General features: G+C 34.2%; 1 protein-coding gene across 1 annotated transcript in view; it reads left to right on the forward strand.

Annotated features, from left to right (window-relative positions):
* The window catches only part of Atp7a (ATPase copper transporting alpha), a 142,227-nt gene that overhangs the window by 64,022 nt on the left and 51,323 nt on the right, over nucleotides 1-26,882 (forward strand). The window contains exon 3 of the mRNA XM_077794064.1: nucleotides 12,950-13,091. Within this exon, the coding sequence (XP_077650190.1) occupies nucleotides 12,972-13,091 (120 nt within the window). The 5' untranslated portion in view covers nucleotides 12,950-12,971. The remainder of the gene's footprint in view (nucleotides 1-12,949; nucleotides 13,092-26,882) is intronic.

Here is a 26,882-nt window from a genome sequence, read left to right on the forward strand (position 1 = left end):
GTTCATGGTTTGATAGCCCATTTATTTTAGTGCTGAATAATATTCTGCTGTCTGGCTGTACCATAGTTTATCAATTCACCTACTGAAGGGCGTCTTGATTATTTCCAGTTTTTAGCAATTGTAAATACAACTGCTGTAAACATCTATGTGCTGGTTTTGGTGTGGACATAAGTTTTCAACTCCACTGGGTAAATACCATAAGATTGCTGGATTGTATATTAAGAGTATGTTTAGTTTTATAAGAAACTACCCAGCTGTCTTCCACAGTGGCTGTACCATTTTGCATTCCCAGCAGCAACAAATGAGTTCTGTTGCTCCACGTCCTCTCCAGTATTTGATGTTGTCATTCCTCTGAATTTGTTCCATTCTAATAGGTGTAATGGTATCTCATTCTTGTTTTAATTTGCATTTCCTATGATTTGGGGCATCTTTTCATATGCCAATTTACCATCCAAGTATTTTGTTCATTGAGGTGTCTGGTAAGGTCATTGGTCCATTTATGAATCAAGTTGTTTGTTTTCTAAGTATAAAACTTTTTTTTTTTTTTTTTTTTTTTGGTACCAGGCATTGAACCCAGGGGCACTTAACTACTGAGCCACATCCCCAGTCCTTTTTAATTTTTTTTAATTTTGAGACAGGGTCTCACAAAGTTGCTTAGGGCCTTGCTAAGCTGCTGAGGCTGGCTTTGAACTCATGACCTTGCCTCAGCCTCCTGAGCTGCTGGAATTACAGGCATGTGCCACTGCACCTGGCAGTACAAGACTTTTTTTAAAAAAATATTTTCAGTTGTAAATGGACATAATACCTTTATTTTATTTATATGTGGTGCTGAGGCTCAAGCCCAGTGCCTCACATGTGCTAGGTAAGTGCTCCATCACTGAGCCACTGGGTTGTACCCCAGGCTACTATAAGACTTTTTAATAATTAAAACTTTTAAAAAATATTTTTTAGTTGTAGTTGACACAATACCTTTTATTTTATTTATTTATATGTGGTGCTGAGGATCAAACCCAGCCCTCTACCACTGAGCCACAACCCCAGTCCCAATAATTAAAACTTTTAAAGACATTTTAATGTTGAATAATTAGTATAATTATTATTGCAGTGATGGCTTTTATAAATCAATGAAATATATGAAATGTTTGGTCAAAGTTGTCATTTCCAGCCTAGTTCTTAACCAGTTATAGAAAATATAAAACAATTAAAGCAAGTTTTATTTTTCAGCTTACTCTATGAAAATGTTTAAATATTTATGGTTGTTTTTAGTTTTCATTGATATTTAATGCTTTTGCATCAGTGGTTTTGGTTACTCTTTTGTCTTTGAACTAAATTATAGATGGATTTTTCCTTATAAAGAAAGTTATAGTTGGGACTGGTGATATTGCTCAGTGGTGGATCATTTGCCTAGTATGCCTGAGGCCCTGGGCTTCATCCCCAGCACCACAAATGTATCAAATTCACCAATTTTGATATTTTCACAAGCTTGTGTAATCATGACTATGATCTAATTCCAACACATTTCCTTATTCCAGAAAACAAAAAGGGCTGGGTGTGTACCTCAATTGTAAAACACTTGGCAAGCATACATGAGGTCCTGGGTTCAACCCCCAGTGTAACAGAGGTGGCTGGGAGGAAGTAAGTTACCAAAACTGAAATAATTCAGGGAGACTGATGATAAATCAAACACATAAAACATTCCAAGTCACCCACTTATATTTATACCAGGGCTATAAAAACATGCCTGCTTTGTTTAATGAATGGATTATTTCCATCAATGCAAGAAACACAGAACTAGTTGCCTTAATGGTATCTACATAATAATTTCACATCTATTTAAGTTTTCCTACCCATTTGCTTTTATCTAAAATCACTACCACCTCTAAAATTAGAACAAATAGGAAAGCATTAGCTTCTATATATTTTTTTGTATAATATACCTTTAAAAAACATGAGTAAGCTTTTAAAACGAAATTAATCCTACTACTTAATCTGTTTTCAAAACACTGTCTACTTTCTTTCATCAGACAATTGTTATTAAATAAAGAACTAAGATTCCACATGAAACAGCTGGAGTAGGCAGGTGTATGTTTTAAAACATAATTGTTCTTTTCATTGGGCCATTCCTAAAAGATTAGGAGTCAATAACAAGACATAGTAATAAGGTCAAAAAGAACAGGAACATTAAAAATTTAAAAGGCAATGGGCTTCATCAGCCACTTCTGTGACTCCTAGGCTAGTCAACAGCATTTCTACAAAAAAATTGTGCTATGATAATACATATACTTCAGATTCCTGTAGCATTGCATAGTTGACAAAATTTTCATATACATGAATCTTACAACAATCCTGCTATATAAATAGTATGATGAGTTCCTTTTAAAATAAGGGAAGTTAAAGCTCAGACATGCCCATGCTCATGCAGCCAATTCAAGCATGAGTACAGAGCTAACAATAGCCTCAAAAGGATTAACTTAAAGGGAAATGTTTGCAAAAGCCACAGAGTAAAACCAGGCAAAAGTGGGAGTAATGTGGAGAGACTGCTTGAAAAATATTGATACCTTATGAAGAACACAGATAGGAACAGTTTTCCCAGAAAGTAAGAAATATTCCTTAAGTATCTTTGTACCTTTCCATGAATGCCTGAGCAGTTACTGCCATGATAATAATAGACCACGGGTGGGGGGGGCATGTTTTTGATGTGCATAAAGTTTTTTCTTGCCTCAGACAAGGTAGCTATCATTATCTCAGGAAGGTAGAGGTAAATAGGATTCAACTATTTGACATTATAAATAAGTCAGCTGCTTTTCAACCATGTTACGGGTTACATATAGAGTTGGTACAGTAGTCTTAGATTCTGAGAAGATAGTTTGGTGCTTGGAATGCTTTTTTTCCTCATCAAAACAACCGCGCAATTCAAATTTGTCAGATACAGTCTTCAGGTAAAGCAAGGGCTGCCTATAATGCTGCAGTTAGTGCTCCCAAGTTGCCGGGTTGTTTACAAGCATGCGCCACTGCACCCAGATGGTGCAGATGGTGACTTTTCTCTTAATTCCTGAATATTCTGTATTTTTCTTCTTTATTTCCACTTAGAATGACTTAGTTTTCTCTTTTAAAAGATTAGTTTAAGGGCTGGGGTTGTGGCTCAGTGGTAGAGCGCTTGCCTAGCATGCACAAGGCACTGGGTTCAATCCTCAGCACCACATAAATGTAAAATAAAGACATTGTGTCCACCTAAAACTAAAAAAAATAAATATTAAAAAATTTAGTTTAATGAAAAATTTAGAACTATAAAAACATAGGGAGTCCTATAACATATCCATGTGTCCACCATCCAAAGTTAAACACTAGTGTAGTTCAATTTTCCTTTTGTGCTCCTCAATAGTTGTATTCTCTTCTCCCTCTCCCAGCTCCTGAATTTGGAATTTATTATTCCTATTAACATTTTTATATTTTCACTAATGCTACTACATATGTGTGCATACAAAAATCAACATAAGGCATTTTTAATGTTTTTCAACTTCTGAAACTTCTTTTCCTCAACTATGTTTGTGGGATTTATCCTTGTTGCTACTCGTGCCTCTTGTTCAGGGTGGGTTTCTCAGTCTTAGTGCTATTGACATTTGGGAGTCAGATAGTTCTTTGATGTGTGGTGCTATCTGGTCCATCTTAGGATTTTTAGCAATGTCCTTGCCATCTACCCACTAAATGTCAGTAGTACACCTTTTTTCATGTTTCCTTAAGCACATATGTGAGATTGTTTTGGGTAAAATGCTGAGGAGTAAAATGTCAAGTTCTATAGTCAGTTCTTCACCTTCACCAGATATTTCCAATTTCTATAATTGTACTCATTCACACTAATAATAAGAATGATCTGGCCGTCAGAACTTAATGTTTTTATCTAGCTGATGGGGGTAAGTGATATTTATTTGTGATTTTCATTTTTATTTCCTTGATTATCACAAGAACCCAGAATTATTCAGATAAAATTGTATCCACAAAAGAATTAAATTTTACTATGTTATAAATCATTAAGAATCCAGAATCCTTCCCCAAATTGTGAGGACTAATTATTTTAGGGGAATTTAAAAATGATGTTTATGCTGGTGTGATCAGCTTTAAGAAGTGATTTTGAGCAATTAGACTGTTTGTGCCATGTTTTATACTCAACTTCTACAGTTTGTTTCCAAACCAGAGATAATGATTTAGTCATAATATTGTTCTTCCCCCTAGAGATGGTATTAATGATGGTGATGACCATCTGTGTTTAGGGATTGGCTAAAAATACTTTAATAACTAGAAGTTATTTCCCTCAGTGATGTTGGATGCTCTTCTTCTCAGAGTCACTCATTACTAATAGTTATATATCAAATTTCCCTCTTTGATATTGTGATTTCCCCAAAGCCTGCATTTTTCCATACCATATGACATTGTTTATGTTCTTTTCTCTGCTTTCTGAGTCATTTTTTCTTTTAGTCATTTTTCTGTGTGTGGAGGGGTTATAGTAAATGTTTCTGGTTTTGTACCTATCTTAAGATATTTGAAATATAAAAGAGGGACATATTACAAAATCAATTAGAAGTGTATATACACATAACAGAATAGTAAGATGGAATTCATCTGAGGTTTTGTGTGTAAGGTCTAATTTAAATAGTTAAAAAACAACTCAGGTGAATTATGGAAGCAAAAGGAAATACATATGTATTATAGTTAATAAATTGGCATGCTTAAATTAGGATGTAGTGGGAAAAGTGACTATGTCAATGTGACTTTCGTTTTGTGTTCAGGTATTCTATCTGCCCCAATATACCCAGTTACTTTAAAAGTGCCTTTCTGCTTAACTAGTCTCTCACAGTTTCTCAGTAAACCTAAAAGATAATCCTATAATGTGGTATGGATCATACTTCATAATAAAACTTTGCAGTCAGCCCTCCATATATTAGTGTTCATGTCCATAGATTTAACCAACAGTGGATCAAAAACATAGTTAGGTCAATTGATGGTTGTGTTTATACTAAACATGTATAACCTTTTTTTTTCTTATCAGTATAACAACTATTTATACAACATTTACTTTATATTAGACATTATGAATAATCTAGAGGCGATTTAAAGTATATGGGACATGTACACAGATTAAAGCAAATACTATGTCATTTTATATAAGGGACTTGAAAATCCATGGATTTCAGTATTTGTGGGGTGTCCTGGAACCAATTCTCCACAATACTCAGCCACAACTGTATTTCAGTCTGTGTGTGTGTGTGGGGAGGGGGCTATTATTGATTGAAACTGGTGGTACATGAAGACTGAGCTACATCCTCTGCCCTTTTGATTTTTTTTATTTAGAGACAATGTATCACTAAGTTGCTAAGGGCCTCACTATATTGCTGAGGGTGGTTTTGAACATGTGGTCCTCCTGCCTCAGCCTTCCAAGTTGCTGGGACTACAGGTGTGTGCCTCCATGCCCAGATATATTTCAGTTTTCCATTTCTACCTAAAAAGGCAAACTAGCCTTGATCTACAGAATGTACTATATTCCAAAAGTTTGTTATCAGTTCCGTTGTTTAAACTTGATATTTTCCCATAAAACCATGTTTCTTGATCAACCCTCATAAATCTTATTTGATTTATAAAATATTGGAGCATTTTGAGTAGTCTGTCTTGTAGGCAAGCAGCAGCCATGTGCTGCAAAATAAAAGTGCCTCGTTTTTAAAAGGCAAAGGACCTGCCCTGGGTAGAATTTTGATAAGATCTGTTTTTTAAATTTTCTGTTTCACTTTTCATATTCTTTAATGTTTCCCAGAGACTCCTTCACATTTGCATTGGGTCCCAAACCTTGGACTCTCCACTGGGGTTAGTCCTATTCTTTTTGTCCCAAGTATCTTTTGCTCACAATTACTACCTTTCTGCTTTATCTAGATTTTTGTTCTTTTGTAGTAACTGACCTTATCTTAATCATCAGGACATGTAATACCCATGGGCAATCACCTGTCAAAGAAGAGTTTGTTCTGTTACACAGTAGGGTAATTATAGTTAATGTAGACTTCAGAAAGGCAAGAAAGGGTGTGTGTGTGTGTGTGTGTGTGTGTGTGTGTGTGTGTTAGTTACTAGGGGTTGTACCCATTGTATCCAGGGTGCTCTATCACTGAGTTACATTCTGAGGTCTTTTTTTTTAATTTTGAGACAGGGTCTTGCTTAATTGCTGAGACTGGCCTTGAACTTGTGATCCTCGGGCCTTGGCCCCTAAATTGCTAGGAATATAGTCATGTGCCATCACATCCAACAAGAAGAACGGATTTTGAATATTCTTAACCACCAAAAGATGTTAAACATTTGAGGAGATAGCTGGTCTACTCTATTTTGAACATTACACAGCATATGCATTGTTTGTATATAGTCTGGTACCACATAAATATGTGTAATTATTTTGTGTCAGTTAAAAAAATAAATATTTAAAAAGAAGGTATGATGGCTGTCAAAACAACTGACCAGGATTCTTAAGTCACTTTGTAGAGGGAAAAGAGGTATGAAAGGGGCTTTTCTAGGTTAAATGAAGCAAGAAAAGACGTAACAACCAAATGTAATGTGTGAATCTTGTCTGGATCCTGATTTGGGAAAAATAAAAGCTACAAAGACTTCTCTTGGGTCATTTAGAGAATGAATATTATGTAATGTGTAATTGTTAATTCCTTACCTGTGATAATTATTGTGATTATGTAGTAATCCTTATTCTTTGGAAATGCATAGTGAAGTATGTTGGTTTCTAAAACTTACATTGAAGTAATTTAGAAAGAATAGAACAAATATAGCAGAATCTTAACAACTGTTAAGTTAATGAAAAGATATGTAGAAGTACATTATACCCTTTTCGGGGTGGGGGGTGCTAGGGATTTAACTCAGGGGCACCGGATCACTGAGCCACATCCCCAGCCCTATTTTGTATTTTATTTAGAGACAGGGTCTCACTAAGTTGCTAAGTGGCTTGCTAAGTTGCCAAGACTGGCTTTGAACTCTCGATCCTCCTGCTTCATCCTTCCAAGCTGCTGGAATTACAAGAGTGTGCCACTGTGCCCAGCTCATTATACTATTTTAATTTGTAAGTATTGCTGAAGTTTTTTGTTTTAATTCAGAAAAACAAGAAGACACCAATTAACAAATAATCTTTAAATCATGAAATTTTGTGCAATAGAAAATTAAGGCAGTGTAGAGAAAATTTTTTGAACTAAAACAGTTAGTTCTAGTTTCCTTAAACTAATTCCATTTTACTATTTTCCCCCTTATTCCTCTTAAGATTCAGTCACATTCCTATAATCACATGCCCAGAGGTTCGGGAGGCTGAGGCAAGAGGATTACAAATTAAAGGCCGGCTTCTCAATATAGCAAGACCCTAGGCAACTTAGTGAGACCCTGTCTCTAAATAAAATATAAAAAGGACTGGGATGTGGCTCAGTGCTTAAGTGCCCCTGGGTTCTAACCCTGGTACCAAAAAATTAAAAAATAAAGATTTAGTTAAAATTCAGATTTGTTCTAGAGAAAAATAGTAGTAGCAGCTGTTCTGGCTAGAGGAAGGAAGATGGAGTTTCTCAGAGTGATGATAGCTTATTTTTATATAGAGATTATTTGCAAGTCATAGATTACTAAAAGGTAAAAATCTTTGTCAGTGTGACTCATTAAAGGTTATGACTTTTTTTCCATGAGAAAAACACTAGAACCAAAAAGTAGACAAAATATATTTATATTGAATAAATAATGTAAATCTTTGTGTAAAAACAGGTAACACTTTAACACTAGTTTCTTAAGAAGAATTAGTGAATATACCTGAATTGGTAAGTGTTGCTTTTGGAATAGCTATAGCCATAACTATAAAAGCAAATAATATAAATAGACTAATAACTGAAAGCAAAAATGACCAAAACAGGAAACAGACCTCAATGAATCAGCAAGATTTTTTTTTTTTTATTAAGCAGCAGATTGGCACACTTTCAGGAGAGAAAATGCCAACTGATTACAGGAGGGGTCTGATTTTTTTGTTATAGGGTTTGAGTGAGATTTGATTAATAAGTTTGAGTGAGTTTTGATTCATAATAAATGAGATTTGATTCATAACAAGATTTGAATCATTTGTAAAAATGCATCAGATGGCCAGTCACGAGGAATAGTTATGCAAGTTCAAGGCACAAATCAGGAAACAGTTGCAAAAATTCAAAACCCATTGTTGCTGGGAAAGAGAGAATGAATGTCCAGAGCCCAGTGCTCCCCCCCCCATTACCCCAGGTCACACTGTCCTCCTTTCTCCCTGGGGATTGTTATTTCCCTTTTTAACTTGGGGGTTGTTATTTTTCATATCCTTCAATAACTATGATACTATTTTAGATCAGGTAACATTATAAATAATCATTGTTCTAGAAGTAGTGCTGGTTGAAATTCAGACCAATAGTGGTGGGTCTAGGGATGAACTTTTCTTTAGCTTTTGTAAGATATTTGTATTTCAGAAATGAATGGAGTGCTGGGGATATAGCTCAGTGGTGGAACACTTGCCTAGCATGCACAAAGGTCCTTGGTTTAATCCCCAGTGCTGTCAAAAGAAAAAAAAAAGAATGTAGACAGCAAAAGAAAAAGTGAATAAATTCTTCAGACTTGAAAAGTTTTGTGCTTAACAGAACACTATCAAGAGAACAGAAAACCAACTCTCAGAATAGGAGAAAATATTTCAAAGTCATATATCTGATAAGGGTTAACATAGAATATATAAAGAACTTTCGTAGCTCTGCGGTAGAGTGCTTGCCTGACTGTGTGAAGCCCTGGATTTGATCCCCCATACTGCAAAACAAACAATCAAAAACCATTTTGTTGGTTGAGGTGGTACATGCCTGTAATCCCAGATATTATGGGATATTATGAGGCAGGAGGATTTTAATTTAATGAGACCTTGTCTCAATATAAAAAATAAGAAATTCTGGCAATGTAGCTCAGTGGTAGAGTGCCATTGGTTTCAATCTGCAGTACCTCAAAAACAAATAAACAAAAAAAGAGCTCTTGCAACTCAACACCAAAAAAATGAGCAATACTATTAAAATATAGGTAAAGGACTTGAATAAACATTTTTCAGGGAGCTGTGGATGTAACTTAGTGGCAAAGAATGTGTTTAGCATGTGTGAGACCCTGGATTCAAGCCCTAGCAACCCCAAAACCCAAGAAATATTTCTTCAGTGATATACAGATACTCAATAAGATTATGAAAAATGCTTGACGTCACTGGTGACTAGGAAATATGAAGGCACAATACAAAGAGATGCCGCTTCATACCCACTAGGATGTTTAGAATAAAAAAGTCAAATAATAACTAGTGTTGGTGAGAGGTAGAGAAATAGGAATCCTCATACACTGCTGGTTAGAATATAAAATGATTCAGCTGCTTTGGAAAGCAGTCTTGCCTTTGCTTAGTTACACAGTTATTATAAGACATAGCAAGTCTACTCCTAGGTATTTCCCGAGGGAAATGAAAACACAAAAATTTGTACAAGAATGTTTATGGCATAATTATTCATAATAGACCACATTAGAAACAACCCAAATGTTCAGCAGCTGAAAAGTGGATGAACAAAATATAGTATATACAAACAATGGAATATTATTCAACCATAAAAAGGAATAATGTATTGATACATGCTACAACATAGATGAATGTTGAAAAAATGCTAAATTAAAGAAGCCAGTCACATAAGACCACGTTTTATATTATCTCATTCATATGAAATAGCCAAGAAGAGGAATCTATGTTGACAGAAGGTAGTGGTTGCCTAGGACTGAGGGTAGTGGGTTTAGGACATAAAAAGTGATAGTAAAGGGTATAGAGTTTCTTTTGAAGTGATGAAAGTGTTCTGAAATTGACTGTGGTGATAGCTGCACATATCTACACATATACTAATAACTATTGAATTCTAAACTTGAAATATATGAATTATAAATGAACTATTTCTTAGTTAAAGCCATTTTAAAATGGTGCTGGAAGAATTGGGCATCCATATGTAAAAGAATGTAAGTTGGGGTTTGGGGATGTAGCTCAGTGATAGAACACTTGCTTAGCATGTACGAGGCCCTGGATTTGTCCCCCAGTGACTCCACCATATACACAAATAAATCAGACTTTAGGAAAACTAAAATCTTTCATGCTTTAATGAACAGTATCGGGACTCTGAAAAGAATCAAGTACTGGTACTTTCAACTTTTCAATGTACTTTGAAAACATGTTAAGTGAATGAATCTAGACATAAAAGAACACATATTGAATGAATTTATTTATATGGAATGACCAGTATGGGCAAAACCATAGAGGTAGAAAGTAAATTAGCATTTACCAGCAGCTGTGAGAAGAGGGGAATAGGAAGCAACTGCTGATGGGCGTGGGGTTTCTTTTGGGGGTAAAAAAAAATGTTCTGCAATTTACATAGTCATTATAGTTGCACATTCTTGTGAATATACAAAAACTACTGAACTATAATACCTAAAAGGATAGATTTTTTTAGCTTGTGAATTACATCTCAAATTTTAAAGAGAATGTATACACATATGTATAAAATGTATACACATTTATATAAAATTTCAGGCTGCTGTAACAAAATACGCTGGACTCAATTGTTGTGTTGCTCAGAGCTCCACAAAAGTGAGTTGGACAAGAATCCATTAATCATCTTGCTTTTTAAATAACAGAAGACATGGTTCAAAAGTAGTTTCTGTTAAAGCCTTCTCTGACCTTAGCAAAACTGAAGCCATTGTTTTACCATTTGGAATGAAAAGTACAAAAGGTTATATATTGAAAATTCTTTTTTCTCAACCTTATCCCCTAACAATTTAATTCCTCTCACCAGAGAAAATCACTGTTTCCATGGTATATATCAGGTTGATTTATATAAATTGCCAATATTTTAGTATTTTTGACATGCAGCCATGATAAGTTAATGTGGTTCAACCTAATATCAGTGAAAAACTGAATCCTAACTTCATCGAGTTTTAATTCTATTAGGAAGTATATTTGATAATTTTTGCCATGTAATACATTACTCCTAAATTTACTGATTTAACATCAGAGACATTTATTATCTTATAGTTTCTATGGGCCAGGAATTTGGGAGCAGCTTAGCTGAGTGGTTCTGTTTCAAGGTCTTTCATGAAATTGTAATCAATATATTGATTGGGGCTATAGTCATCTAAAGGCTTAATTTAGGTCTGAAGGAGCAGGAGATTTTTTTTGTGTCGTTATTGTTGTTGTTTGTTTGTTTGGAGATTGGACCCAGGGTACTTTACAATTAAGCTACGTCCCTAGAACTTTTTACTATTTTAAAATTTTGAGACAGGGTCTCACTGAGTTGCCCAGGCTGTCCTAAACTTGTGATCCTCTGCCTCAGCCTCTTTTCATACCTGAAATTACAGGTGTGTGCCATCTTGCCTGGCTGAAGGAGCAGTTTCTAAGACCATTCTCTCTTGTCTGGAGTTCTCAGGTTTTTCCCAGTCGTTGAAATAAGGCCTCAGTTCCTTACCATATGAACTTCCCAATAAAAAGCTGCTTGCATGTCCTCATACATGCAAATGGCTTTCCCTGAATTGCGTGATTCAAGAGAGAAGGCCAGGAGGAATCCTCCTCAATGCATTTTATGACCTAATCTTGTAAATCACACATTGGCACTTTTATCATAACTTTTATCATAACTTAGAAGCAAGTTGCTAAGTTCAGGGCACACAAAGTGTGCATGCAGAGTCATGGAGGAAGGAGTGACAAAGAATTTATTAGTTTTTTTTCTTGGTACTGGGGATTTAACCTAGGGGTGCTTTACCACTGCCCCAGCCCTTTTTATTTTCTATTTTGAGGCAGGGTCTCACTAAGTTGCTGAAGGCCTCCCCAAATTGCTGAGGTTGGCCTCAAACTTGCTGAGTTGCTGGATTATAGGCATGTGCCACTGCACCTGGCTTACTAACATTTTTTTCAAACCACCACAGGAAGACAGACAATAAGCAGAGTAAATAAGCAAATTATGGAATATGTTAGAAGGTGGTTAGTTCTATGAGAAAAATAAAAAATAAAGCAGAGGTAAGGAGAATCAGGTTATGTATGTATGGAAAGAATGTAGGTTGCAATTTTAATAAAGTGGTCAACATAGGGTTCAATAAGAAGGTTAGATTAGCTAGGTGGGATTCCTCATGACTCAGAAGGCTGTAGCAGGAAGATAGTAAGTTCAAGGCCAGCTTCAGCAATTTAGGGAGGCCTAGCAGTTTAGGAAGACCCTGTCTCAAACTTAAAAAAAAAAGAGAAAGGGCTGGGGATGTGGCTCAGTGGTAAAGTATCCCTGAGTTCAATCCCCAGTTCCAAAAAAAAAAAAAGGGGAAAGAAAGAAGTTTAGATTAGATCAAAGACACTTGAAGGAGATAAGGAAGTTAGCTAAGCAGATATCTAAGAGAAAATCTGAAACTAAGGGAATAAGGTGTTAGTCATCCAGGTATGACAACAACCATGACTAGCACAAGAGAAAGGTTTGGCAAGTGGTAGGAGAGGAGGTCAGAGAGGTTAATTTGAGGTTGGCAAGAATTGGAAATCATGTAGGAACTTATTTGCCATTTTAAGGACTTCTGACATTTTTTTTATTAGCTTTTCATTCTGTCCACTTCCAATATTAAATGAGATTGTGTGTGGAAAAATGTTTAGAAATCAGGAAAGCAATCTATAAAGGCTAGTTACTTTTATTTGAATATCGTGCATTTTTGTTTTTAGTTAACTTGGCCATAGAAATAGTATTTCATTGTCTTATTGGAGGCAACGAAAATATTTACCTAAGAAAGTAGAAAAGAATGTTGACTATATTTTATTACTGACACATTTTCAATTGGGGACATGGGAGAAAAATTGAGCAAAGATTATTTCCATAATTGAAATTAATGAGTTTCTTATTTTCAACAGGAATGTAAAGAAGAAATAAAAAATGGATCCAAGTACGGGTGTGAATTCTGTTACCATCTCTATTGAAGGAATGACATGCAATTCCTGTGTTTGGACCATTGAACAGCAGATTGGAAAAGTGAATGGTGTACATCACATTAAAGTAAGTTACTCTTGCTGGGTGTGGTGGCGTACATATGCCTGTAATCCCAGCAACTCCAGAGGCTGAGATAGGAGGATTACAAATTCAAGGCCAGCCTTAGCAATTTGGCAAGACCTTGTCTCAAAATTAAAAATTAAAAGGGCTGGGGGTATTGCTCAGTGGTAAAGTACCCCTGGGTTTAATCCCCAGTGCCAAAATAATAATATTATTATTATTAAAAAGTAAGTTACTCTTGCTGGGTATGATGGCACATACCTGTAATCCCAGAAACTAAGGAGGCTAAGGCAGGAGAATCAAATTTTTTAAAATATATTTTTTTAGTTGTAGTTGGACACAATATCTTTATTTATTTTTATGTGGTGCTGAGGATCGAACCCAGTGCCCCATACGTGTGAGGCGGGCACTCTACCAATGAGCTACAGCACCAGCCCAAAGAATCAGATTTTTTAAAAAAGCAGGGAATATAGCTCAGTGGTAGAACATTCTTGGATTGAATCCCCATTACTGCAAATGAAAAAAAAATTACTGTTTAAAATGAATGAAGTAAAATAAATGCAATTGACTATAATCATGTTAGGAAATTACTTCTAACACTGGGATAGAAACAGACACACTGACTTTTGGCAGTAAAGACTACTACACTTCTAACACTGATGCCAAATAAGTATTGTTAATTCCATTAATTCCTCATTAAGAAGAAAAAGGAGAAGCTAAGTGTGGTGGCAAGAGCTCCTTGGGAGGCTGAGGACCTCAGAGGCTGAGGCAGGAGAATTGCTTGAGTCCAGGAGTTCCAGACCATCCTGTGCAACATAGAGAGAGCCCATTTCAAAGTAAAAACAAACCAAAAATGAAGGAAGAAAAAGAAAAATTTTATTTTTCAATTTAAAAACGTTGGAACATGGAATCTTAGCATTACTATGGTTGTATATTTATAGATTTATATTTTATAAGTATATAAATACTTACATACCTATGCTTTTTATTACTCTTAATGTCATACTGAACTAAAATATATGTTCTCATAGTATGGCTTAGGGGGTTTTCTTTCTCTTTTTTTCTTCTTTTTGGTGCTGAGGATTAAGCCTAGGATCTTGTACATGCTAGGCAAGCAGCACTCTGTCACTGAGCTATCTTTGGCTCCTTTTTTTTTTTTTTAATCTTTTATATGGTGACAGTGATTTTTTTGCAATTAAAATCGATAGGAAAATGTCTAGAAAATGACTGGTATACCTTATATGGTGTGCCCAAGGAAGAATACATTGCTATTTTACATTTTGAGCATTAAGAACATTCTAAGTGTACTATGGTTTAAAGACACAGTTTAGGTTATAAAAGAACTTCCTGAAGACTGCATGAGTTGCCTGTGATTATCTTTTTAAAAAATATTTATTTTTAGTTGTAGTTGGATGCAATGCCTTTATTTATTTATTTTTATGTGGTGCTGAGTATTGAACCCAGGGCCTCACACATGCTAGGCGAGTGCTCTACCACTGAGCCACAAACCCAGCCTGCCTGTGATTGATTATCTTGAGTATCTTCTTTTGAGCTGGGAGTGGTGGCTCACTCCTGTAATCCCAGTGACTCTGGAGGCTGAGGTACTTCAAGGCCAGCTTTAGCAATTTATCAAGGCCCTAAGCAACTTAGAGAGACCCTGTCTCAAAATTAAAAATAGAAAGGGCTGGGGATGTGGCTCAATGGTTAAGCAGTCCTGGGTTCAATCCCCAGTACAAAAACAAACAAACATCTTTTTAATTTTTTATGTACATGAAAATTATATAAAATTCAACTTTGTCAGTAAGTAAAGTTTTATTAGAATGTAACTATACTCATTTGTCTGTGTATGTGTTATTTATGGCTGTTTTGTCACTACAGCAACAGTTGAATATTTGTGAATAAGATTCTATGTGACACTTTCATTGCTTTATACTGCTGCTTGCCACACTATAAAGCAAAGAGATCTTTGCTGTAGCATTTATTTTATTACAAGTGTATATCATGTTAAAAAAGAAATTAAAAGAGAAATATGGACTTTTATTTTATTCATTTTTTTTGTGTATATTAGTTATTGAAGGACAAAATATTTTATTTATTTATCTTTATGTGGTGCTCAGGATCGAACCCAGTACCTCACATATGCGAGACAAGCACTCTACCCCTGAGCCATAACCTAAGCCCCACTAGCCCCTTTATATATTTTATTTAGAGACAGAGTCTCACTGAGTTGCTTAGGGCCTTGCCAAGTTGCTGAGGCTGGCTTTGAACTCGAGATCCTCCTGCCTTAGCCTCCCAAGCCACTGGGATTACTGGTGTGCGCCATTGCGCCCAGTTGCTAATACCATTTTAACACATTTCTTGCTATAATTTATTTCAGGATCTTACTTAATAATACAAGCATCTTTATATGGATATTCTAATTTTATACAACTTACATGAAATATTAATATAAATCTTATATAGAAATAAGAGCCCAGTGTAGTGGTGCACACCTGTAATTCCAGTGACTTGGGAGGCTGAGGCAGGAGAATCAGAAGTTTGAGGCCAATTTGGGCAACTTAGCAAGACCTGTCTCAAAAAATACAAAGGATTGAAGATGTAGTTCAGTGGGAGATTGTCATTGGGTTCAATCCCCAGTACCACATACATACAAGCAGCAAAATAGTTTGGTGGCATCTCCTAAACAGAAGAACCCAAAGTGCTAGCAATAATCATCAAAACTGTGTGATACTCAAGGGACAGATACACAAATTAATGGAACTGAATAGGGTGTGCAGAAATAAGATGATTATTTCTTGAGGCTGGTTGTCATTCTGTTGGCCAGAGTAGCCTTGAACTCATGGCTTTTCTGCCTCAGTCTCCCAGTCACTGCTGAGATTACAGGCTTACACCACCATGCCCAGCTGAATGTACAGAAATAAACCAATAAATATGGTCAATTGATATTCAACAGAATTACAAAGTCAATTCAGTGAAGGAAGAATAAACTTTTTAAGAAATAGTGCTGGAAAAACTGAACATCTGTATTCATAAACAAAATTAACCACTCATACGCAACCATATGTACAAGTTAATTCAATTAGGAAAAAGTTTTTTTCACCTTTGATGAGGTAAAGAAAAGTTGTTTCTATGGCTGAGCTAACTAAATACAAAAATCTGCTTTATAATAAGTGTTAAAGTCATGTAATATGATTCCTTAACTTTTTCTTTTATTTTTTTTCCAAAATTGTCTTGGCTATTTTAGTTTCTTTTCCTTTCCATATAAATTTTAGAATCAGCTTATAAGTTTCTACACAAATGTCTGCTGGAATTTTTATTGGGATTTTGTTCATCCTATAGTTTCATTTGGATAGAGTTAACATCTTAACAATATGGAATTTTCCAGTCTATGCATATGGTTTAATTTCCATTTATTTAGATATTCTTCAATTTCTTTTATTAAGGATCTGTAGTCTTCTATGTAATTCATGTACTTATTTTGTTAGATTTATATTTAAGTGTTATATGTTTTTGAATGCTATTGTAAATGGTATTGTTTCTTAAATTTCAATTTCAAATTGAGTTGTTCATGATGAGCTTATAGAAGTTCAATAATTTTCGTATGTTGAGTTTGTATCTTGCAATCTTGCTAAAGTGACTTGTTTAAATCTATTAGTCTTTTTGTAGATTCATTGGAATTTTCTACATAGGCAATTGTATCATGGATATTGAATTTTGTCAAGTGCTTTTTCTGAATTTAGATAGGATCATGTATTTTTTTAGTTTATGACACATTACATTCATTTTAAAATGTTGAAACCGTCATGCTTTTCTAGGATAAGCCTCATTTGATTAAAGAATACGTACTTTTTTGGGGGGGGAGGTACCAGGGATTGAACTCAGGGGCACTCGACCACTGAGCCACATCCCTAGCCCTATTTTGTATTTTATATAGCTACAGGGTCTCACTGAGTTGCTTAGCTCCTTGCCTTTGCTGAGGCTGGCTTTGAACTTGTGATCCTCCTGCCTCAGCCTTCCAAGCTGCAGGGATTACAGGAGTGTACACCACTGTGCCTGGCTTGGAATAATACTTACTTTTTGTTTAATATCTCCATATTTATTTATTTCTATGTGGTGCTGAGGATCGAACCCAGGGCTTCACGTGTGCAAGGCAAGCATTCTACCACTAAGCCACAACCCTAGCCCATAATACTTACTTTTAATTAAACATTTCAAACATACACCAAAGTGGAGAGGCTAGTACAAGAAACCTCTATACCCATCACCTAGGAGAATACTTGCTATTCATTTGCATGCGAATCTCAGCAGCTGAATTTGTTAAGGTGTTTTTCTGATGCTTCTAAGAGTTTGTGGTTTGGAATTACCTAGTATATCTCCACACTAGTTACTTGCCATTCCAAGCATTTTGCTACCCTCCCCCTTTCCCTTATCACTCTTTGAGATTCTCAGTGTTGATAGTAGTATAGTTAGCTTAAGCCCTCTTTCTCTTACTTCATGAAGTTTGATTTGCACCCATTCTCCCCCATTTCTCTCTAACTTGCATCTAAGGGCCCAAAGAAGTTAACAATATCTCTTTCTTGCTAAAATTTTGAGGATTGTTACTATAATAACAATAATGGATAGAAAGTTTTTTCTTAAATATTATGCTACAAATTGCTTAGTATTGAACATGTTTATTTTCACTGCCAGGGCTTAATGAGTCAATCCCCAGATGTGCCATTTTAGTGTTCATTTGTACTTATCATTTTAATATTTAGGTTTTTATCATCTTTAAGTCATCTTTATATTGATGGTGGATCTGTTTGCTGGAATTTCCTATAATTTTGCTTTAATGCAGTGATGGTGAAAGTAAATACCATTTTGGAATTTGATCAGATTGCTTTAATCAGAGAATGGTTTTCCTGTGACAAGTTGAGATCCTCATGCAAAGATATATTTTTTGCCATGGTACTCAGAGCAGATGTTAATATTCTAAAGGGAACTTTCTTTCAATGAACATCAGATTTAGTGCAAGATTTAAAATTAGGAATCCAGTGGATTCTTTCTAATTATTAGAAGCTCATTATATTTTTTTTAAAAGAGAGAGAGAGAGAGAGAGAGAGAGAGAGAGAGAGAGAGAGAGAGAGAGAGAGAGATTTTTTAAAATTTATTTTTTAGTTTTCGGAGACACAATATCTTTATTTTTATGTGGTGCTGAGGATTGAACCCAGCACCCCGCGCATGCCAGGCAAGCGCACTACCGCTTGAGCCACATCCCCAGCCCACTCATTATATTTTTAAGTGTATGAATCATACTGTGACTAGAACATTTTGTGTATATCCAAATCAGATATTTATGGGAGCTCTGATTTTATAATTATCATTAATCTAAACATTAATTTTTACCTATTCAATTTCAAAGTGGTTGTGGCTTCTCAATGAAATACAGGATTCATACTTTCTTGTCTCTATAATATTCTTGTCTAACTTCTCATAAATTCTTGAGTAGATTGACTTCAGTTTGCCTTGTTTTCATTACAAAAAAAATCAACTAATTGGCACATCATGATTCTTTATGAAGATTGATACATTTCCTTAGTTTAAGAGTTATGTAAAATGTGATACTAACTAATATATGGGCAGCTATTTGGGGGGAAAGCAGTATTTCTTATTTGTTGACTATATAATCTGATTAGTTAACACTGTATTTTTGTTGTGGTTAGAAAAGCTTTATTTAAAGGAGTGGGAGGGAAAAGGAGGGGGCAGGGGATTAGCAAGGATGGTGGAATGTGATGGACATCATTATCCAAAGTACATGTATAAAGATTCGAACTGGGTGTCAACATACTTTATATATAAACAGATATGAAAAATTGTGTTATATATGTGTAATAAGAATTGTAATGCATTCCACTGTCATGTATTAAAAAAATAAAATCAATAAAACTTAAAAAAGTATAAAAACTTTGAAAAACTAAAAAACAAAAAAAGAAGAAAAGCTTTATTTACATAGTATAATATGCCTTCTCCTAAGTTTTCTGTCTCTGAGGCATCCATGTGAATACTTGAATATGAATTTTCCATTTTCACATGCTCCAAAAGTAGATTTAATTTGTATTCACTCTTTACCTTGGCATAACTCCAATGTTAGAGGCTCCTGCATTACTTTTGTTCCTCTGCAGTCCAAAAGAGGCTACAGTTGCCTTTAATTTTCTTTGGAGAGAGAGCCAAGTTGGAAAAGATGGGAGGTTACAGGTACTTATTTTTTTTACTGTTCTGCAGGTTTTCCCAAATGAGTTTATAATATCCAAATTTATAAAAACATTTGTAACATTTTTCACTAATCATAACTGTGCAAAAATTAGTTAAATATCTTAGAGTTTGTTGATTAGGAAAGAGGATAACAAAAGGAGCTCTGCAAACTTCAGTCTTAAGACTTTAAAAATGAGTTGTTTAATTTCAGTGAGTAATGTATATGACATATGTATTTGATTTATCCTCAAATGAAACCAATTAAACCTCCTCCACTTGATTTAAGGTGGGGCTGGTGCTGGAGGCCAGAAGAGAGGCTGAAGCTTACTAATTATATAGTAGTGTTTGTGCTAATTGTAGTAAAACTATTTTAACCATCTGGAAGCTAGTTCACATAATTGTTCTTCAAGTGATTTAGGTACTTACTCTTCACAGACAACTAATGTATTTTCTGAAACCCCCAACTCCATGACTGACAAACTATTTGGGGTGATTATTTGTTTGTGCTGACATGTTCATATATAACTATAAAGCTAAATTCCATTTTGATATTTGCAAGTACATTGTTATTTCCCACAACAGCCTACTCGCACTCCAATCATATCTAAGACTACTATTGCCTCTGCATCTTCCCAGAATTCACCACTGTCTAATAAGATCTGTTTAAGGTCAGACAAATGCAATTGAATTTTGATTCAATTGTAAAGGAAGAATAGCAGTGAGGTAATGTGAAAACAGTCTGTGTTACCAGTAGTGATTTACACAAATCCCAGTAACAGATACTCAAGCCTATACTTTCCAGGGCACATTCACAATTTGATTGCTAAACATACGAAGAAAGATACTTCTGCTTTTTTCAGCTCTTCCTGCCCTCCATCTGTCAAAAACCCTTGTAAAATAGGATATATTTTTGACTGTTCTTTTTTTCTTCCTTTAGAAAATATTTTACTAAGTGTTAAGTCTTCTAAGCCCAGGGACAGATTTATTGTGAAGTTAGTGAAGCTTATGTTTCAGAGCCTCTCCTTTGCATTGACCTCCTTCTACAACCCTGGAAGGAGTTTTAGCAATGTATTCATATAGTCACATGTTTTTGTACTATTTAAAAAAGTAAAATATTTTAACCACAGTCTTTAAAAACCCCTGTTCATTTCCACTTTAATCCCTCTTAGAGCTTCCCCTTTGTGTTGGAGTGGCCATGAGTATTTTGGGGATCTCAGAGGAGGTTAAGTTGGAGATATTTTTAGTTTGGGGTTAGTAGACTCTTTAGCTAGGTGTGAGTCTTGGTTACTTATGTATATGATGAAGATTTTTGCTAGGAATATTCTGGTATAGGAATGACTTCCCAAACCCCTATCATCGGAGGCACCAACAGAGTTGTGACACTAAGGTATAGGGCTCAGTGTAAAACTGGTAAATTAATGCTATCAAGAGAAAGTCTAGATAAGATTAGAAACTGCATAAGTAAGCTTGAAATGCCCTGAAATCTTATAGTTTGTATAGGAAAGAAACTCAGTAGTTATCCCAAATTTGAGAATAGCTCTAAAAACTTAATAGTTTTTGTGAATTGTGATGAATTTTAATGTTGAAAGGAAATTTTCTAAACTATTGCTGATCAAAAACATTTTAGAGATGGGGATGTAGTTCTTGGGTAGAGTTTCCCATCCCCAGTGCTGCAGAGCAAACAAAAACAACATTCTATTTAGAGGAAAGACCAAATTATCTGTCTTCTCTGTATAGAAAATGTTTTTATCAAGTCATTGTCAAAGGAAGCATGAAATAATGTACAGCCAGATGTGTAGGAAAAAAAAGAGGTGTATCAGATATTATTAATAAAAATGTTATTTTTATGGATGTTTATGATATTATGATTTAACAAATTTGTAGTGTGATTTTTATTATATATTCAGTATACTTACTTTTATATAGAATATTATTTATAATCCTATATGGTTATTTTATGTGGATGTTAAATAAATATTTTATAAAGTTATTTATTGTTATTTGAGTTTCAGAGGCCATAAAATGTAGATTTGCCTCTTTCTAGGCACCATAGAGCAAATTGTTCTTGTCCAAGTACAATTTATATTCAGAAAATAGGTCAACATGATAATACATTACCCACTTTTTAAAGAATATTAAGGTTTAAAATTTCTGTCATAATTTCCAAAGTTACAATTAAAATTATGTGCAATCAATTTAGAAACCAGATTTCAGGATAGCAGTGTTTTAACTAAATCAGAGCTCTTGGTAAGCTGGGCACAGTGGCGCATACCTCTAATAAAGCACTCTAGGTTCAATTTCTAGTACCCCAAGCCCCCCAAAAGGAGCTCTTGGGGGCTGGGGTTGTGGCTCAGTGGTGGAGCACTTGCCTAGCATGTGTGAGGCCCTGGGTTCTATCCTCAGCACTGCATATAAATACATAAAATAAAGGTCCATCTACAATTAAAAAAATATTTAAAAACAAAGTTCATGGTAGTGTTTGGATTGAAGTAATACAATTGTGATTATTCAATCAAGTATGATTGTTTTATTGAAAAATGCAACAGTGGAAAAGATTAAAGTTTTAACAATTCAAGGAGCATGAATAGTCAAGAAGTCTCTTTTTTACCCTTTAAAAATGTGTTCTGTTTAGTTATATATGACAGCAAAGTATATTTTGACATATTTATACAAACATGGAGTATATCATTCTAATTAGGATCCCAGTCTTCTGGTTGTACAGGATGTGGAGATTCACTGTGGTATATTCATATACGTACTTAGGAAAGTTATGTCAGATTCTTTCCACTGTCTTTCTTATTCCTGTCCCTCCTCCCTTCCCTTTATTCCTCTGTGTCTAGTCCACTGAACTTCTATTAAGACGTCTCTAATTTTTGAATGAACAGAAAGAATATGATTAATTTCTCTTTGCAGGTTTATCATGTGAATACACTTTGGGAATTGTATCTTAAATTATACATTAAATGAATATAATAGTTTTGTTTTTCCTGCCAATGTTAAGAGTAGACTTTAAAGGGATTAAACTGAAGTTTAATTTAATCACCCCAGCAGTCTGTTCAAAGGAAAAATAAAATGGGCAGATAATGTGAAGTTCTTTCTCTGGGATCGTTTGGCCTTTGTGAAGTAAAAATGTAAAAACAAATTTAATTAGATATAAATACTGAATGATTCCAAAGGTTAATGTCTTATTAACAAATTACTTTGTCCCTGAAACTTATAATGCTAACTTTTTGAGTGCTTTTAACATTTACTCAGATAAACACTGGTACCTGTTCTCTTTATATAGACTATCTTTTATAAAAATGACCACCTAGACAGGCTCAGTGGTACATGCTTGTAATCACAATGACTCAGGAGGCTGAGGCAAGAGGATCACAAGGTCTAGGCAAGCTTCAGAAAATTAGTGAGACCCTGTCTCAAAACAAGAATTTAAAAAAGGCTGGGGGTGTATCTCAGTGGTAGAGTGCCCCTGGGTTCAATACTTAGGACTACAGAAAAAAATGACTATCTAAGGGAAAAGAATGGCTTTGACCAAATTATATTGTTGTATTGTGTACATAAAATGAATCCCACTATTATGTATAATTATCATGCACCAATAAAATATGGAAAAATGACTACCTAGATGCTATCAGTACTAAATTTCTTCTATGAATCAATAAATGCATTCCCAGCTCCCCTTAAAATTAACTAATTTTTTATTATTGTAAAAGTAACACATGCATAGATTAAAATCCTACTCCTATAGGAAACAAGTTATTCTATATATGTGTATTCTTCCAGAAAGACAATAAATATAAAATTATGTATATATGTATATCTACCAAATATATGTGTGTGTGTGTATATATATATATATATATATATATACACATACATATAATTTCTTTATAAAAATTGAAGCATACTGTACATATCATTCTGCACCTTGCTTTTTTCACTTAGTAAATACATTTTAGATATTGTTCCATATCATTATATAAAGAACCCATCTCATATTTTTATTTCTTTGAGATTTTTTAAATTTCCTATAGCAAATGATAGTGTATTCAACATTTTGTTCTTCAGATTAATGTTATTTTACTTACTCTATATTAGGGTAATATAGGCATTTTGATTGTTATAAATTAGCAGATAATAATCACACATCCATTAAAATGTAGAATCAGCTTTTCACAAAGGCTTAGGCTTCTGAACTCTATTCCAAATATCAAAGAAATGTCAAATAAATCCAAGATAAAACCTAGCGGTGGAGAAATGGTGTGAAGGGGACTTTCACTATTTCCTTTTTATACTGTTGTATTTAATTTTTTATAATTAATAATCATATATTGTATAATTTCTGAAGCAAATGAAAATGTATTAAAAGTGAAAATTGAAAAGCACTCAATTTACAGGAAGCTTAGTTTATGAAAAACAAAGTTATAACTTAGAAACTAAAATGTATACATCTCTCATCTTCAAACATTCGATTTTCTTGAAATTTTAGATCAATTTTGAACTATTGTCTTAGTTTCTAACAATTGTCTTTTGCCAGTTCATAAATTGATTTAATAATTTTAAGGCTAACCTTTACTTAGATTGGTCAAAAGGATAATTTTATCTTTTGGTGCTGAGGCTTGAACCCATGGCCTCACATATGCTAAGCATGAACTCTTATCAATGAACTGCAGCTCTGGTACCCCCCCCAAAAATGTTAATAGAGCTGAATGGCATCCTCTTATGACATTTTAATTTTTAGTATACTATATTGAAGCACCAAAGCAGAGTGTTACTCTATTAATGTACATGTATTCTTTTTCAATAAAAAATAATGTAGTTTGTATTGTAACTAATATATATATTTATTGTAATTATTGTAATTAGTTTTTACTTGATTCAAAAATACATGAGTGATATAAACATATTAGAAATTCAGGATAATGGTTGAATCACTTCACTTTTCTGACTTCAATTTCTGTATGTGTAAAATGGCAGAATCTTTCCAACCATAAAAAACTTTGATCACCTCTGTGTTGAATCATTAGATGAAAATGAAAGAAAGTGGGCTTCAAATCTTCTGAGATTCCTACACTGAGTAGCTTATTAACCTGATATATAAATTGCTTCCTAGAAGATAAAAAGAAATTTTACTGTGCTAAAACATTAGCCAAGAACCTTTCCCAAAATGACTTAAAATGGGGAAATATTAAAATGTCCTGATTTTCAATTTTGCTAAAAACCCAAATTAATTTGTTCACTAAGTCATTTCTAATTTACATTAGCATGGGAGAGGCAAAGAAATGTAGAGGGGAACAATAAACTGAAGTAAAATTTGGTTCAAACGCTAGAAATATTTAATGCTATTCAGGTTTATTTTTTATTTGTAAAACATACATTGTTCAAATCACAGGCACATGATTTTAGTTTTTCAAGAAATTGGACATCATTGTGATTTACCAGCCTATATTCTCAGAAATCTTTACATTTAGGTCTAAGATCTATTTTGTTTGGGATAGTTTGTTTTCTTGCTTTTTCATATTGTTTGTATGTCTATCATTTATTTTGAATAAAATTTTAAATGTATTAAAAAAGAAATTGGACATCATCTAACCTAATCATTTATAGATTGGAAGAGCATGGATTTTGGAGTTACTTACGTTTGCATTTGAATCCTACCTGTTTCATTTTCTTGCTGGGTTTTCTGGGCAGTTTCTTCAGTTTCCTAGCTTTTTATACATACAGAATTGGATCGCCATGTCTTAGTCTCTTTACTTGCTATAACAAAATAGAATAAACTGGGTGGCTTATAAACAATAAAAATTTATTTCTTATAGTTCTAAAATCCATGCAATAGCAAATTCACTATCTGGCAAGGGCTGACTTCTGGTCCTTAAAGGTGTCTTCTTCCTGTATCTTCATATGGTAGAACCATCTATGTGAGCTCTCTGGTGCCTCTTTGATAATTCATCCTAATTATGAGGGCTCTGCTTCATGACCTCCTCACCTCCCAAAACCCCTCCTGGGGGGTTAGGGTTTCAACATGAATTTTGTGGGGACACATTCAGACTGGCACCTTTCATTATCAAATGAGGAAGAATGCAAAAGAGTAAAATGTACTAATGACAAAACCCAAGAAGAGATATTAACAACATTTTTTTTAGCTTTTATAGAATGTTAGAGCTTAAAAGGAATATTGTCCAGTCTGTCAGGAAGTAGAAGCCCTCAGAGGTAGGGTTGATTTGTCCAAGCCTTTAGCTTTCATATTGCCTAAGAATATAAGATGCAGCCTTTATGTATTATGCAAATTATGCAGAAATTGTATTCAAAAAGTATACTGTGCCTGAATTTCACCTTTGACATTTCAGGAGACACAGAACACCACAAACATTAAAATAATGGATCCTTTACAACTTCTGTCAGCACCCTCTCTACTGTTATAAAGCTATAAAGGCTACAGATTATACAAAATTTGGTTTATTTTCTTTTTTCCCTCTCCCACTACTGCCTTTACCCAAATACTGAAAAGTCCTTCATCTTAAGTACCTCCTATGTTCATAGTTGTATGCTGTTGTTTACTTTCCAGAGGAACTAATAAGGAACTAATGGGAAATAGTTTCTCTGAAAATAAAAATAATAGTATTGGTTTCTAATGAAAGATTCTGAGAAAAAGAAACTTTTGAAACTCTGAAACAATGTGAGGACTTCGAGGAGGCTAGCACAGGGCCAGGCACTATATAGGCATTCAAATATTTGTTGACAAGATAAATGCCATTTAGCTTCCTGCCCAAGGATTTGGCACCCCAAACTGTATTGTAAAATTATCAGCTACTATGAAAATTTCTTCTTAAAACGAAATAAGATTCACTTTACTTTGAAAACTTAGGTTTGAAAAGTTTTTTTGATATTAATAATTAGAGGGAAAGTTAAGTGCTATTACCCTAAAGGAGAACATTGAGTATAGATGGCCAGCTGGAAGAAGTAGGAAGTTAATAAGTAAGGAAGTGTGTTCCCCTTCTGCAGCATAAATAGCACAGGGTAATATAACCTTTTGGATAGTATATTATACATAGTCTCATTATATCTTTTATGAGTAAAATATGGGCTAAGGCAATACAAAGTATAGCAAATCATCCAGTGATGAAATTATTTTTGCTCTTAAAATCAGACAAATTTCTCATTGTGTATGTTAGTAAAATGACATTGTTAAGGGGAGAATTTAGCTCAAAACCAGTCTTGATACCAGACATAATATATTCAAACCTAAAGGGAAAATAATTCTTTACATTGTCACTTTATCAGAAAAAGTGTAGTAATACCTAAAATAGTACTGTCCAAGAATGTTCCACACTGATGGTAATGTTCTGCATATGCTCTATCAAATATGGCAGCCACTAGCTACATTGAGTCATGTTGACCATTGAACACTTAGGATGTGGCTGGTGCAGCTGAGGAACTGAATTTTTCATTTTTTTTGTTTTGTTTTCAAAAATCATCATCCAGTAGTATTGACTTTTTTGGTATAGAGTTCTTTGAATTTTTTTAGTTTTGTGAATGTTAATACATGATTCATACCACCAGGATAGC

The sequence above is a fragment of the Urocitellus parryii genome, chromosome X (assembly GCF_045843805.1).
Source record: "Urocitellus parryii isolate mUroPar1 chromosome X, mUroPar1.hap1, whole genome shotgun sequence".
Classification (NCBI taxonomy): Eukaryota; Metazoa; Chordata; class Mammalia; order Rodentia; family Sciuridae; genus Urocitellus; species Urocitellus parryii.